Raw genomic sequence first — 16,215 nt, forward strand, 5'->3', positions numbered from 1 at the left:
GAGGGGCGGGATAAACGGTTGTCTTTCAAACTCCCTCTGCACGCGATAGGATAGCGCTACAGCCAACCAGAGCAACGTGAAGCGGAGCTAGTTGACAGATTTAACTTTCGCCGTATCCGGTCGGCTAAACTCAGAACACATCTTCCCTTCTTAAGAATGACTTCAGTGCCGTTCTTTTTTCTTTTCTCAGAGAAAAGCTTAACTCCATGTCTTCCAGAGTCACGTCCAAAGCTGATTTAAAAGACCGCCGTTCGCCAGTTTCTGTCTTTACTAGAAGCACGCAAACGCAACTCTGGCATCATTATGTTAAGCCCCGCCCACCAACTCTATACACGATGTGATTGGCCCGACCAGAGTTTGGTTTTTCCAGCTTGTAAGTTGCTAGACGACACTTGCTGCAAATTAGAATTGCTCCCGCTAGGGTGTGTCTAGATTTCTAGGCTAACGTCGCAGAACAGCACAAGATGAACTAGATTAAAAAGTATATACATTTTTATTCTTTTTAGAAAAGGACCGATAGTTTCGCTAGATAAGACCCTATTCCACTGGACCCCATTAAAGTCCGTTAGATGGAGAAAATGGAAAATCCTGAAATGTATTCCTCAAAAAAACGTTTCTTTTTGACTGAAGAAAGAAAGACAGGATCATCTTTGGCGAGATGGGGTGAGTGAATGATCAGGAAATGTTCATTTCACTTGTTCGTCTTCATCACCCACCTTTGTACTGGGGAATCCGAAGGTGTGGGATGCCTCGTCATATTTTCGTGTCTCTTCATCGCAGCGGATGCGACGGCTGCACTGCTAATATCTACTGGACACGATAAAGCGATCCTTGCAAATCAAGTTGTCCTTTGTGTCAGAATGCCGGAGTTTGTCATAAATATACGGGACTGTTGGAGATTTGCCATGTTGAGCCAGTAACAGATTAAACATCAGTGGGTTCTGTTAGATGTTGCGTCACAACACTCACGCCAGGTATAGACGCGCTGTTTTGGCATTTATAAATTTGAAGTATATCTGCTGCTTTACTTTACCCATCACCTGGCAATTCTTTCACAAAATTGTCCATGCTGTACAGAACCATCCATCATTCATTTCTATTTCTACATGGCTCCCTGCAGTACTCAATTCAGTTTCTTCGATCGAGCCATCTAGCGGGGTGTTATTGCATGACAGCAACTGGTATAACTGATAACAGACCGCTTGAAGCGTTTACTGCGTCATATTGAGATAATACAAATTTCAAATTAATATTTTGTTCCCTTATCTGTCAAGTAGCCACATAAGAAGGATAATTACACAGTTTAGTCCTTTTGTTACCCTGCAGAGGTTTCCTTTGCATAATAATCTGCCAACAGCCTTGCCACTCCTCCATTTTCATGGGGGTTGTGCTCCTCGTTTTAGGAACCACTGCCTATTAAACTTTAAAATGTCCCACATGAACATCCTTCTATGGACATGAATTATACTCAAATCATGAGGCTTGTTGAGTTGTGCTATTACTTTTATAAGCCATCAGACTTTTTTATTTGCTGGGTGATAAAATGGGCATATATATTAAGGGAGGAACATGAGCTGCATTTAGGGAACAGGATATTCTTTTATAGCAGTCTCTTTTCACTTTGGCAAATAAGCAACCGCCGGGAACCCCTTAGCAGCTCTAAAAAAAACATTTAGGCCTAAAATGTAAGATTTAAGTGCAAGTATAAATTGTAATGACATTTCCGTCCATTTGGATTATGTAGTTTTTAGCACAGTCTAATCAACTGGACCCACTTTATATTAAGCGGCCTTAACTATTTGCTAACTTTTTTAAATTAATAATTTTATACAATGCACTTATTGTGTACGTACATGTTTTTACATTGTACTTGTATTTCACACAAATTACCAAGTGATTACATCTTTAATTGCATTTATCGTGGTTCGAGCAGTTTAGGACCTTTACGCACATTTGCATAAAAATATATAATGTTTTGTTTAGTATGCATGTAACCACTTCAAAAGCCAAAAGTAACTTATAAAAGATCATATAAGAGATTCAAAGGGTACAGCCAACAGAACTAGAGCAAGGAGGATTGGGAGGTCAATTGCAAATTAAGAATTTAATTAATGAAAATTAATAGGAAAAAGAAAATCATGTTTTACGTTACATTTAAAATAAGCTAACATAAATATGATTAATACGTTTGCTAATGCTTCTTAGCAAAGCATTGGAAACAATAGTTTGTGAGCAAATGTAAGTCTTTAATAATTTTCTGCATGCACATTAAGAAGGAAACTCAACAGGAACAGCATTAACACAAATATAAGATGGTTGCTTGGCACAGATTGATGAAAATATAAATTAGTATTGTTAGATTTTAGTTTACAATTATTGTACATACATTTAAAAGTTATCTGTTTAATATGGGACATTGAGTATTTTATATTGGATGTTTTTTCACATGTGAAGGAGTTGCAATGTGGTGTGCCTCAAGGAAGTGGTTTAGGACCATTACTATTTTCTAACTTGACAATAAACTTCCTCTTGTTTTAAAACCTGTAGGACAATCATGTATGCAGATGAAACAACATATTTAACTGAAACATCAATTAAGCAGTTTTCTACTGCTTTGGAAGAGGAATTGCTATTGGTCAAAGTAGGTACAGAATAAAAAGTTAGTTGTAAACTTGACAAAAACCAAAAGCATTTTGGTGATCCATAAATCAGAGTAATATCTGTCCCTAAAGCCAGATATATTATTAGAACAACTATTTCAGATTAATTATTGTCTTTCTGCTTTTCTTTATAAGAAATAATTCAGGGTTCCTAATGTCTTGTAATGTCAACTTTTATATAGTAATACTAGTCATAATTTCAACACCTGACCTGAATCAAAGGGATGTTTTTTTACTTCCTGTTTCAAAAACTACTGTAAGACAACATACTGTAACATAGAGGAATGGAAATATGGAATGACTTACAATTGCATATATATTTTAAGATAAAGTTGAAGATTACTTAAAGATAAGTACAAATAAAATAAGTTTAAAAAAATCTCTAAAGGAACATTTAATGGCACAATAGTAATATATAGTAATAGTAATATTGTTGATATTGATATTTGAAATTAATTTTGGATTTGTATGTTTCATTGAATTTTTATTGTGTTGGAATTTTTTTTAATTTTTTTTTTTTAATTTTTTTACTTGGGACCTCAAAAGTAGCCACTGCCTAGGTATTGGCTAAGGGGGTATCAAAATAAATGAATAAACTTAGATCATAGATGAAAAAAAGGAATTTTTTTTAAAAATAATTTTTAAAAAGTGTTTTGTGCGACCACAGAATGAGCTGTGCTGAGTTTGGTGAAAATATCTCGTCCCGTTGACAAACCCCGCAATATCAGCAAAGGTTTTTTGCAGTACAATATGCCCACAATAAGAGCATTGTAAGTTCATAGTAGTCAAAGTCACCTAAAATAAAGTGACAACAATCAATTTAAAGGGATATTTACCCAAAAATGAAAATTATCCCATGATTTACTCACCCTAAAGTTATCTTAGGTGTATATGATGTTCTTCTTTCAGATAAATACAATCTGAGTTTTATATATATATATATATATATATATATATATATATATATATATATATATATATATATATATTTTTTTTTTTTTTTTAATGGCTGTTTCTGTTTTGAAGTCAATAAAAGTGCATCTATCCATCATAAAAGTGCTCCACACGGCTCCGGGGGGTTAAACAAAGGCCTTCTGAAGCGAAGCCATGCGTTATTGTGAGAAAAAAAAATGTTATAAAGTAAATTATATCTATAATCTAGCTTCCGGCAAATCGCCGTCCATATCAGACTTACGGAAAAAGTATAGCGCCTTTTCCACAGTAGCCATATTTTAATCTTGTTCATACTTTTTAACTGAACTTTGAGTACTTCAGTACCACAGCAAAAGCTATAAAGTTTAAACATTAATAACGTTATTAAAGTGAACAATTGGTAATAAAAATAAGAACAAAAACACAAATGACAAACAGATAAATACAATATAACAGTTACGAATCAAAGAAGGTCTAACAGTATTACTCGGGTACAGAAATGTAATCAATAAGTGAAAAATAACACCGCATAGTGTTCACATCTTTGCTGTTGTTTGAATAACGTTAATGACATTAGTGACAGCAGGTATTTATAAGCAGCTGTCACTTTAAGGCTGAATGCACAGATTCAATATACTGACAAGCATCCGATTTCTTTCTAAACTGTTTAAGTTTACTTAAGACATAAAAAGAATACTTGGCGAAACTGCAATTTTGAGTTAATTTAGTGTGTGTGTGTGTGTCCATTCAAGATTATGGAGAAGTAAAAGCGGACTAGAATGAAATGCGCACTGAAAAAAATATTGAATTGAGTTCTCTTATGGCTCTTGAATGGTTTAAAATCGCTTGACTGTTTAAATTGAAACTTTCAGTGTACGATGGTTAAACTTTGTAACTAAACGTGCTGTGTCGAACCGTGGGGCCTGCTCCGTACAGAGCAACTGCCATTTGTTACATCACTATAATAATCAATTTAATATATGGATCACTGACATATCACATTGCTTATTAGTTTCGGTTAAAACCATGTAATCCAGATAGATTGCAATTTTAAATTCAATTGAAAATACATAGTACATTTAAAGGTGCACTATGTAGTATTTTTGCAGTAAAATATCAAAAAAACCACTAGGCCAGTGTTATATATTTTGTTCAGTTGAGTTCTTACAATATCTCAGATGTTTCCAACTATTTGTAAATTGTGAGAAAATTGCTATTTTAACTAAGGACAGGGACGTTTCAGCATTGCATTTGAGGGAGTCGCCTGTCAATTGCGTCATATCTGCGTTACCCTCGTTTCGGCTTTTATTTGGCAGGAGCGCTTTACTCTTAGCAGTGTGAACAAGTGAACGCACGGAGTAACGTCATAACATCGTTTTAAACACACTTAAATGTACCTAATATGATAAACAGAGCTGCAGTACCTCAAAATCATAACCGGAAGAGCTGATCAGTGCAGGCAACCGGCGACTGTCTCCCGTCCCTTCATAATAAAAGTCCCGGTATTCGCGAGGGGGGTATTTGTTTAACAATCGCTCCAGCAGCTGTGTTCAGGTCCACAACACTCGGTCCTGCTCTGCTTTAGACTACAGTAACGTTAATAACCGCATGCATGAACGTGATTTCTGCCTGAGTCCTATTTTCCACCGGCTGTGATGAGAAGACCACATCTCCCAAGATGCTGCGCTCACACTTTGCGTCATCAAACTACATATTTGTTTTGAATAGGCGCCCTCCAGTGGACGGAAAGTTCCATAGTGCACCTTTAAGCCTAAATATTTTAGTACATAGCAATAGTCAGACAACTTCCTACAACACCCTTACTTCACGTTAGGGTGGAAAGTTTTGCAGATGAGCATCAGCCACATTTTCTTCAGAATCTTTTGTCATTGTTTATTTCCCCTAGACGTTTCCAGCTGTTTCCCCTGTGGGCATGGATGACAAACAGTAGTATGCACGAAAATTGGTTTACGTATGTAATTGTGACCAGAATCAAATCAAAGAGGATTGTATTATAATCTATGAAGTCATTCCCCTCCTCCCACACACTTCCTGCTGACGAGTCGCAATCGGTTTGTCATTTTCGGGTACTACCAACTCACAGTATGAGCTCTTTTTTTTTTTCTTTTTTTTTTTTTCTGTGCTCTTAGAAGAGGTTGGAGGTGTTCACCACGTAATCTCTTGAAACAATTACAGTTTCGGTGAATGTGTAGGGCCGTCATCCGACCCACTCCCTCCTCCAATCTTCTCGTTACACCTCCTAATAGGAAGCCATCACCTCCAGTGTCTGACCTTTTGCCCCTCCTAGAACAGATTTGCACCCTTAGGCCGTGCTCCACTGTTGGCGTCATCCGCTCTCATGCTGAGAAGAGGAATTAGACCGCGGAAAGCACTCAACTGTTACGCTCAGAGAGAGCGAGTGCGGACCACCGTCTTGCACACCATAACCACCCCCCCTCCACACACACACACAGCCTCATCATATTATGGTGTTGCGGTTTCAAAATTGCAGGTTTACAACAGAAAAAAACCCCAGTACGTTTCTCGTTTTCTTTGTTACTCAACAGTTGTGCTTTGGAATTACCTGACTGTTAAATCAGTAGGGCTTCGAATATGTTATTGCGATGTAGCAATCACAGAATTTCTCTAGTCCCCATACGAGTACCAGATTCTGGATGCCAATTTTGATTACCCTACTGTTAAAGTTCATTTATTAAACTTTTATTCAACAATGATGCATTAAATTGATCAAAAGTGGCATTAAATGTTTATAATGTTACAAAACATTTCTATTTTTTAAATAAACGCTCTTCATTTGAACTTCCTCTTCATTAGAGAATTCTGAAAATATTCACGTTTGTACACAACCTTATTAAGCTGCACAAATTTTTACAGTATCTTTGAACAAATAAATGTTGCCTTGGTGAGTGCATTGTGTGTCTGAGTGTATGTATTTACAGATCAGGCATTACAGGCATGACCTAATATTGTGTTGGTCCCTCTTTTGCTTCCAAAACATCGAGGCATGCTCTTAACCAAACCCCTGAAGGTTTGCTGTGGTTTCTGGCACCAATATGTTAGTAGCAGATCATTTAAGTCCTGTAAGTTGCAAGGTGGCTCCTCCATGAATCAGACTTGTTTGTTCAGCACATCCCACAGATGCTCGATTGGATTGAGATCTGGGGAATTTGGAGGCCAAGTCAACATCTCAAACTTGTTGTTGTGCTCCTCAAACCATTCATGAACCATTTTTGCTTTGTGGCGGAGTGCATTATCCTGCTGAAAGAGGCCACAACCACCAGGGAATACTGTTTCCATGAAAGGGTGTACATGGTCTGCAACGATGCTTAGGTAGGTGGTACGTGTCAAAGTAACATCCACATGAATGGCAGGACCAAAGGTTTCCCAGCAGAACATTGCCCAAAGCGTCACACTGCCTCCGGCGGCTTGCCTTCTTCCCATAGTGCATCCTGGTGCCATGTGTTCCCCCAGGTAAGAGACGCACAATAACCCGGCAATCCACGTGATGTAAAAGAAAACGTGATTCATCAGACCAGGCCTCCTTCTTCTGTTGCTCTGTGGTTCTGATGCTCACGTGCCCACTGTTGGCAGTTTCTGCGGTGGACAGGGGTCAGCATGGGCACCCTGACTGGTCTGTGGCTATGCAGCCCCATACACAACAAACTGAGATGCACTGTGTATTCTGACACCTTTCTATCAGAACCAGCATTTACTTCTTGAGCAGTTTGAACTAGAGTAGCTCGTCTGTTTGATCGAACCACACAGGCCAACCTTCACTCCCCACGTGCATCATTGAGCCTTGGCCGCCCATGAGCCTGCCACCGGTTCTCCACTGTTCCTTCCTTGGACCACTTTTGACAGATACTGACCACTGTGCAGTTGTTATTATTATAATATAACAACAGAGTCCAAATTACCTTAAGTAGCTATTTATTTTTTAAATATAATAATAAACACTCAAATAACATTGTTTGCAAATTCACATTTGGCAGTTTTTGCATTAAAATAGTTTTTACTCCAATTGAATGAAATGGCATCATTTATACACACTGGCTGACAGATTTATTTAACGTTTTAAACATGCATTAAATCGTCAAATAATCACTAACAGGTTAAGTAGAACAGAATGAATATATAGGCTTATCGGGAATATATTTAGTAAAAAAGTGAATTAATCTAGTGGACTAACAGCTGTGGACACTGAATGACTGCCTGAGGTAAATGTAATGCTACGTGACATTGTTCACAAGCTGTTTTATTGACGTCTTTCCACAGCTGAAACACTGATTGAGGAATTAGACGACATGATACATTTCAGTAAGTTTTAATGTATCGAATACCTTCAGATGTTGTGCGCCACGCTGACGCTTGAACTGATGCCATTTATCTCCCTAGGTATGACAGGTCCCTCCTTCAATTGAAGTCAATTGGGATGATGACTCCAATACCTTAAGTATTGACTTGGAAGGGAAGTGCCAAACTAAATTAAAGCTGTAACACTGTTAATTCCCGACTGACTAGAGCAGGTGCTTCATTTGCCCATCTTCCTAAAGCCTGTGTCTGCTGAAAAGCGGTTTGTTAAGTCTTTGCAGGATTCGTCTTATTGAGCATCACCCCTCTGTGTGGGTTTAAGTAGGGGACTAGCTAACGGATTAGGCTGATCGCCGCGGCCGGTGAGAACGCATGCGCGAGATACTAATGAGCTTCAAGGACACATGTCATTTCCTCCTTATTACCTTCTGCTTGTGACTCATTGCAGGTCTGATACGAGAGAGAGAGAGAGAGAGAGAGAGAGAGAGAGAGAGAGAGAGAGAGAGCGGCTCACACTGGGCTGTACTCCATACTATGAGTTGATTAGTTCATTTGAATTCATTTTGGAGTGCGTGCGTGTGTGCGGACGTGGCAGGGAACGAATGGCGTATTTTCATTCCTCTGCTGCATGGCACCCAGACAGGTCAAGCACGGTCCCCGAGTACAATAAATGGATCTTAAAATAGACTATATTTTCTCTTACGCACAATTCTAAAATAAGAAAGACGTGACATCCCACACTATGCTTGAAACCACGACTGACCCTGACGAGACTGAACTCAGAGTACACAGGCACAAATTAGTCTATGGAAAAATTAGTCTTTTTTTATTGTTCTTCCTCCATAAAGTTGTGGATGTTTAAACTCAACAGTGCAATTAAAAGTCAAGCCTAAAGGATACCATACTACTGTGGGTGTAAGGCTAAAAATGACATCATGAGCAAAGGAAGAGATTATTCTTATATGTTAATGAGATGTTCATGCTTATGTTTGGAAACATCATTTAAATGGCTCAACAACTTTATATAGCATAGTGTTTTTCTTTTATAGGGAACATTATGTGCATAACTGTTCCAAAGTTTAAAAAAAAAGAAAAGAAAAAAGAATACTTTTATTCGGCAAGAGAGAGTGCTTTAAATTGATCAATAGTGACAGTAAAGACATTTACCTTGTTTCAAATAAGTGCTTTTCTTAAAAATGTTCTATTCATCAAAGAATCCTAACATTGTATCATGGTTTCTAAGGCTGTTTCGAATGCCATTTTTTGAGCTTCGAAGCTTAGGTGGCAATCAATATCGAATATTCGAAGCTTCGGTGGGTGGGGCTAAATATATAATAATAGTGTCGGTTTGCATTTGTATCATCTTTCACGACTTCACGTTTCACTCTTCGGCATCGTAAATGTGTTGCGGCAGACCCAGTGGAGTGCAGTGTTGCATTTGGTGCAATATGATCAGGTGGCACACATTCTTTAAATATTAATAAACATTTAATAATCTTTTAAATAGAACAGTTTCTGGTACGCATTACACGGGCAGGTTTATGCTCCGAAAACGGGACAGTGCACAAGTGATTCAAAACACAAAGTCTGTTGAGAGCAAGAACTTTAATAAGGTATTCATAACGAACCTTTCTTTAAAACAAATGAATCCCAAAACAGAAATTAAATTAGTAACACACAGTGATTTCAACGAACTGTAATAAATAAAGAACACGGTAGCATGCTTATAAACAGTTGAATAAGAATAAATTAATTGTTTTTAAAATGACACAAAATGTAATATCTATTTTATTCTATATAAGGGATTTATTTTGTCTTTATTTTTACGGAAGTCACGTGTTGAAAAAAAAAATGAATATTCGAATCTCAAAACTGAAAATCGAATGCCACCTCACCGAACGAATATTCGAATATTCGATTATTCTAGTACAGCCCTAATGGTTTCCAAAAAAAGTTATATTATTAATAATAATATAATGTGACACTGAAGACTGGAGTAATGGTGCTGAAAATTCAACTTCTCCATCATTGGAATAAATTATATTTAAATATATCAAAACCAAAAGCAATTATTTTAAATTTGAATAGTTCACATAGTATTACAGTTTTTACTGTATTTTTCATGAAATAAACACAGCCTTGGTGAGAATAAGAGACTTCTTTCCATTTTACTGACACAACTTTTAAATAAAATGTAATGGGTAAATTATATGGAGGTTGGGCGATTAGTGAATTTCATAGATAAAGATAACTTCACAGCCCTGTAGCTCATCCTGGGTCGACAGTTCATTCAGTAACATAAGGCAGTTTTGATTTATATACTGTTTAATGTTTATGATCACGTTAAATTTACGTGATATCGCTTGTTTCTGCATCTTCTTTTCATGTGTTTTGATCAGGAGATTTTGTACTCCTTCAGATGTCATAGGGCCCCCTCGTATAACAGTGCAAACACTGAAAGCCAGAAATTTCTGTCAATGGCGGGGAAAGAGTTCAAAAATCGAATTAATCGGTCACTAAGCATACAGAATGTGGGTTTTTGCTAAACTTTTGCTAAAATCGCATACTTAAATTTCCAAGTTTGTGAGAAATTGAGTTTTGCATAATTATATTATTTGAAATATACATGTAGCACGCATGCAGTCATGGAGACCATTCTGATCGAGATTTTTAATGGCAGAATTGAATAATTGATTGAATACTTTGTGGTTTCAGGAGCAAGCAGTGCCTCTCCTGTAGTGTGGATGAGGGAGTCATGGCTGAACACACCTCCCCACTGGAGTCCGGCCAGTTGCTCAGCCCAGACATCCCAATGCTCACCTCCCCGCCGCCCCCTACGCACCCACCCAACATCGTCAACGGAGATGGACCACAACAGGTAGGAGAAGTCAGCATCGGTTTTTCCTTGAGCTATGTTCTGCAGAAAAAGCAATTTTCTACCCAGCAAACTGCTGAGGTTCTGCTGAAATAATTTCTCATGACAGACTTGTTTATATGGTTCTCCTGAACGCAGGAGAGAAATCAGGGTAGGAAAGGCCTTTTATTTCCAAATTTTGACTGTTTTTGCTGTAAAAATCATTCAATCAACAGTATAATTTCATACCAGCAAACATAAACAATGAAACCATGCTCATGATGTCTTTAAAATGAAGTATATATTATCCTACCTTATTTATTAGCAATACTAACACTTGTATTAAATCATTTTAAAACAAACAAAGTGGCTTTGTGAGAAACAAACCGGTTACTTTGATTTTGCAACTCTATTGCCATGTTCAATGGCAAAAAATACACAAGCCTCTTTTAAGACTTGCTTTTGCAATAGTTTTAGATGTGTCAAGAAACAGTACATATACTGTTATATACTCCAAATAAATGTAATCCAAAATAAATACTGCATTGGGCAGTATCGGCAAAACCAGACTGAGCAGTTCAGAAGGGGAAGAGGAATGACTGATATGAAAAGCTTATTTTAGGTTTCAACAGTCTTAGTCTCAGATGCAAGTAAAATAATAATAAGCGGGTTACAACTTACAAGGTGGAGTATAATTCAAACAGATTTATTAAATAACTCCAGATCGAACACAAGTCTCCTGTTGTTGGGTCCTACTGTTGTTACTTAATATTACATGTATTCTCCTCAATAGCTCCTAATATTACCTACGATTATCAACTAGGAAGTAATATCATGCAACATCCAACACAATGAAAAGACAAAGAATGTAATGTAAATAAACTTGCACTACTTAGTTTAAATTCATAAATAAAATGTACTTTCTATAATAAATATTGTAATTATAAGCTACTTCTACTACTAATAATAGTAATAATAAAAATTGCAATGAATAAACACACAAAACTGTGACACCAGGTTTCCTTAACGGTGAGGGAACTGCAGAAGGTTCATGAGTTGATGAAAAGCTAATAATTCAATCATTAATCAAAAATTAATTGAAGTAAAATTGAATAGAGTCTAAATGTAGTCTTATAGTTTTATAGTGGCACGATTTATTTTGCATGCAAGCATTTTAGCTCCTAAAAAAACTTCTATAAATTTATTTTTTTTTTAAAGTCACCAATGGACGATTTAAGTCAACATGGAAACTGTAATTGATATCAGTTGTAAATATCCTGATCATGGCATTGTTGTCTATCTATTTCTTTATATTTCATAGTTGTTGTGACACAAGGACGTGGTTTAAACATGGGGCAAGTAAATAATTAGGCAGCAACTGCCTACAGTCCGTAAATGTTTTGTTCATTCAGAAGATTAAAGTGGCTGCTTGAATATGTCCATTCAGCTTTATGATCAAACGGCTAAAGACACTTTCTAATGTGACAGCGACTGATTATGTTTTATTAAAAAAACAATACCCTTAATACATGTATGCACAAATTCTATAGCTTAAAGATGCAGTGTGTAAATGTTACCGGCATCTAGTGCTGAGGTTGCAAATTGCAACCGGTCACCGCTCAAAATGGCGACTTCACTGTAAGTGGACCCATGGTCTATGTAAATAGAAATGGCTCATTCTAAGTTAATAAAAACATAATGAAGCAAGTATTCATTATAAGGTCTTTATACACCACTGAAAGCATAGATATGTGTATTATATTGCATGAATAGATCATCATAAATACTGCACACTGTACCTTCAATCTGAAAAAGAAATTCCATTACTCCTTCAATATGTCTACATTAAATGTAATCAGATTGTATATGAATATACCACATTTCTGCCACAATGCCATGTTTACAGTTACAGTTATTACAGTATAAAGTAATTACAGTACATGCATAGTAAATGATGGTGATTTGTAGATTGTAAAACGTGGTGACCATGAACAGTGCAACAAATCGACTAATTCCATGCAAAAATCAACTAATTTATGCAATCGATTACGTCAACGCATCGTTGCAGCCCTATAAATAATGCATCTAAGATCATTGCAATATTTGTGATGCTGCTTAAAATCCTTACAATGGGCCATGAAATATTAATAATTTGAGTCGCTGCACAGCAATTGTTTTTGTGATGTTAATATGCTCACAGTGTTACTATTGCGTTGTCATAGACGAGGAGTGGCGTAGTTCCCAAAGTGTCGGCCTCAGCTCTTATGGCTCTGGGCATTCATTGCGTCACTGGCCCTGACCCGGCACATAGACGTGTGATAGTGGAAGTAAAGGCCACGAAGAGGAGCTGTCCATCCCTCGCCGGCCCCTGGGGCTGTCATGGCGATAGTCAGTGGCCGTGACAAGGCTTGGTGCTACTGCTGTCACTCTCACGAACGTCAGGCTGATTTCTCTTAAGTGACCGTGACTGCTTTTCCAAATAAGGAGCGCTTCCCCTTTCACCTTGCTTGAATGTGTTATATTATGGTGTGTTCTCATTGGTAATTACCATAAATTGCAATGAGTAATTGCATGCTTATGTACACTTGTGATTTGGAAAATTACGGTGCTCGCGGATAAGTGTTAGCCATTGTTTCATGCCCTTTTAAGATGTAAAAGAATGTTGGAAGTTGTTTAAGGATGTATTACTCACCCACTATGTGTAGTGGAAGTATCTAGGACTGGCAAGGCCGTGTTTTTAATAGCATGCTGTTGACTTTCAACTCCCTGCAGCGATGGCCTGACAAGCCCTTCCCAATCATCCCTATGGTCCACTGAGCACTTAAAGAGGCAGAAAATACATACGCACCGTCCCCTGCCTCCAATCTCCCATTCCTTTTCATCCCGTTCATTTTTATCACCTTTTGCTCTCCTCATTCATAAAACCACAGGTTGCAAAATTGCATTGCCAAGCAAAGCCTTTCATAGAAATGGCTTGTGTAGAGCACGGAAACTATATGATGCCTTTTTTTTAATACTTTTACCCTACTTTTTTTTTGGTGTCTAGACGCAACTGAAAGCAAGATTAGGATGCAGACGCTTTCTTCCATTAGGGAACAGGTGAATGCTGCCGGTCAAGATCCACATATGCAAGCGATAGCATGATGGGTTTCATGTCACGCCTCCACAACAGTGCCAGAATACAAATTTATCTTTACCAGTGTGAAATGCCAGGGCTAGCTCGGTGATAATTACCGCACAAGTATGTGCACGTCTCTGTGTTTGTTTGCGCCTTTGGCGTTTCTCTTCATATGTTGGACTTTTATGCCTACGACTAATCACGACCGTGGCTCCTCTCCATGTGTGTTTGATGTTCGCAATAGGGAGAGCTCAAGGTAAAGCAAGTGACTCCTGGTGGTAGCTGGTGTGCTTGTGTAAGGGAGACTGGGTAAGGAGTCTTGTCCCCGTGACCCTGGACCGAGTGACGCATCCTTGCGAAAACCGTAGTGACAATGTGCCATGATGACTTGCGCCTCTGACCTGACCTTTCCCACTGGACTCTCACTCAGCAACCGGGTTCCCTCCTCCCTCTTCCTGTGTGCTACGTAGCGCTTGTGCATTTGACATCGCAGTTGAAACGAGGGGAGCTAAATATCAGTGTGGCAACAACGCTGCTGCTCTTCCATGAAAACAAAGTTGAATGCATGCACAATGATTCCCAGTTTCTATTCATTTCCCCTTCCTAGCTACACCTATCCCTCACCTCAATACTCCCTGCAGGCCTGCCTGCCTGTTTCTGTGGTAGAACCAGAACAAGATGAATCTGTCCTCTCTTTATCAATACTTACTAATAGGTGCCCAGGTGCTCAGCTGTTTTCTTCATTGTAAAGATTTGGTGGAACCCCGCTTCCTCCCTCCTCCCAGCAAGAGGCTTTTTACGCTTTCATTTATTTGCCTTTTCCTCCCTCTGCCTTGGATCGTTTCAGGTTTTTATGTGGTCTTCAAACACTTTGGTTTTATGTGCGCAAGGCTTTTTTGAAGCAGCGGTCAGGCTTGCCTTAAGAGCAAAAACTCTGAGGAGAGTAGAATGGGCCACTCTGCAGGAAGCCTGTGCTGGATAAGAACAGCGGGATCTTTGTTGTGCCGAAAAGCCTCTGATATAAATGGCTCTAAATCGACCAGGAAGCACTGATATGTTTTTGATTCACATTCCTTTTGGTCTCATGCGCTTTTTCTGTTAACAGGAAGTCGAAGCGAAAGCCAGTCATAGCTCTCGCATAAAGCTGACAAAATGTTTACTTTGATTGGTCTGTAAATCAATTGACCTATCCGTAAGCCACTCCTGTCGAATGCAGATGATACAATGGCAGTTGAGTATCAGTTGCATGGGGACCGGAAGTCGAACATCTTTAGGTTTCAAGGAGAAACATTGGAAGATCCGAAGCGCTCTTCGGTTTGATGGTGTTTACGCTGCTATAATGTAACACTGATTCCAGGTAATGTTACCTGAGAGTATTTTCTGGTTGTCATACTTTCATTAAATTACGGTTAATGTTAGTCAGTCCATGCTAACGTACAAAACTAAATAGCTAACTGTTCTCACATCCTGTAGGTCAAGAAAACATAAACTAAGGTCTACATTTCAGTGCCTCTCCATATTAAACTGGTAAAATGTAAATTAATTTCATCTTACCCTGCGGTACATGAACAGTGTTGATCGTGACAACCGCAAGATTGTGATCCGTAAACCCTCACTTCCGAATTAATCTTATGACCCACCATATTTATTAAAAAATTGTTTATATATCCCTCCATCCCTCCTTATATATATAAGTTCCACTTAGAAAACTCCTCGATGAGAGCTGGTCCTTCCGTGTACAAACACATCTTGGGACAGGTTTTCTCACGGACAGTTGTCATTGTAAGACCATTAGCAGGTCTGTTTGTTTTTCCGAGTGAGCAACAGTAACTAAGGGGGGCGGGGCTTACCGACAGGTCAGTTTGGGCTATTCCAATTTAATGAATGTTGATGTATGCTAGTTGTTCTTAAAGTTTTATGTATTTGTGCATTCATATAATTTATTATACAGATAAATTAGTAAAGCAACAGTTTGCCTAAATAAGGAGAACTCTTTTATTAGCTTTTATGGGGATTCCATTCTGGACAAAACAGATGCGAAGAGAGATGCCAAAACTAAGGTTCTGTTTATCTCATCAATACTCTGGGCCTCTCTTTGCAGTTTTATTTTATACTTACAAAATCATGGTTTCACAATGTGTTTTATCGTGAGGTAGTTTGCTTTAGGCTGGCCACACACTTGAAGATTTGAATCCCCACATTGGCCCGATTCAATGCTTGTTGCAAAAGACTTTTGTCCAAAGAAATCCTCGATTGTGTGATATCATTAGGATTATTTTACTGCTCCCCATCGTGTTGGAGCCCGCACGATCCCAAAT

General features: G+C 38.1%; 1 protein-coding gene across 2 annotated transcripts in view; it reads left to right on the top strand.

The window, feature by feature from the left end:
- The window catches only part of fndc3a (fibronectin type III domain containing 3A), a 118,536-nt gene that overhangs the window by 15,803 nt on the left and 86,518 nt on the right, over window positions 1–16,215 (top strand). For both annotated transcript variants that reach the window (XM_067450176.1, XM_067450178.1), the window contains exon 2: window positions 10,641–10,803. In XM_067450176.1, the coding sequence (XP_067306277.1) occupies window positions 10,681–10,803 (123 nt within the window). In that variant the 5' untranslated portion in view covers window positions 10,641–10,680. The remainder of the gene's footprint in view (window positions 1–10,640; window positions 10,804–16,215) is intronic.

The sequence above is a fragment of the Pseudorasbora parva genome, chromosome 8 (genome assembly GCF_024679245.1).
Source record: "Pseudorasbora parva isolate DD20220531a chromosome 8, ASM2467924v1, whole genome shotgun sequence".
NCBI lineage: Eukaryota > Metazoa > Chordata > Actinopteri > Cypriniformes > Gobionidae > Pseudorasbora > Pseudorasbora parva.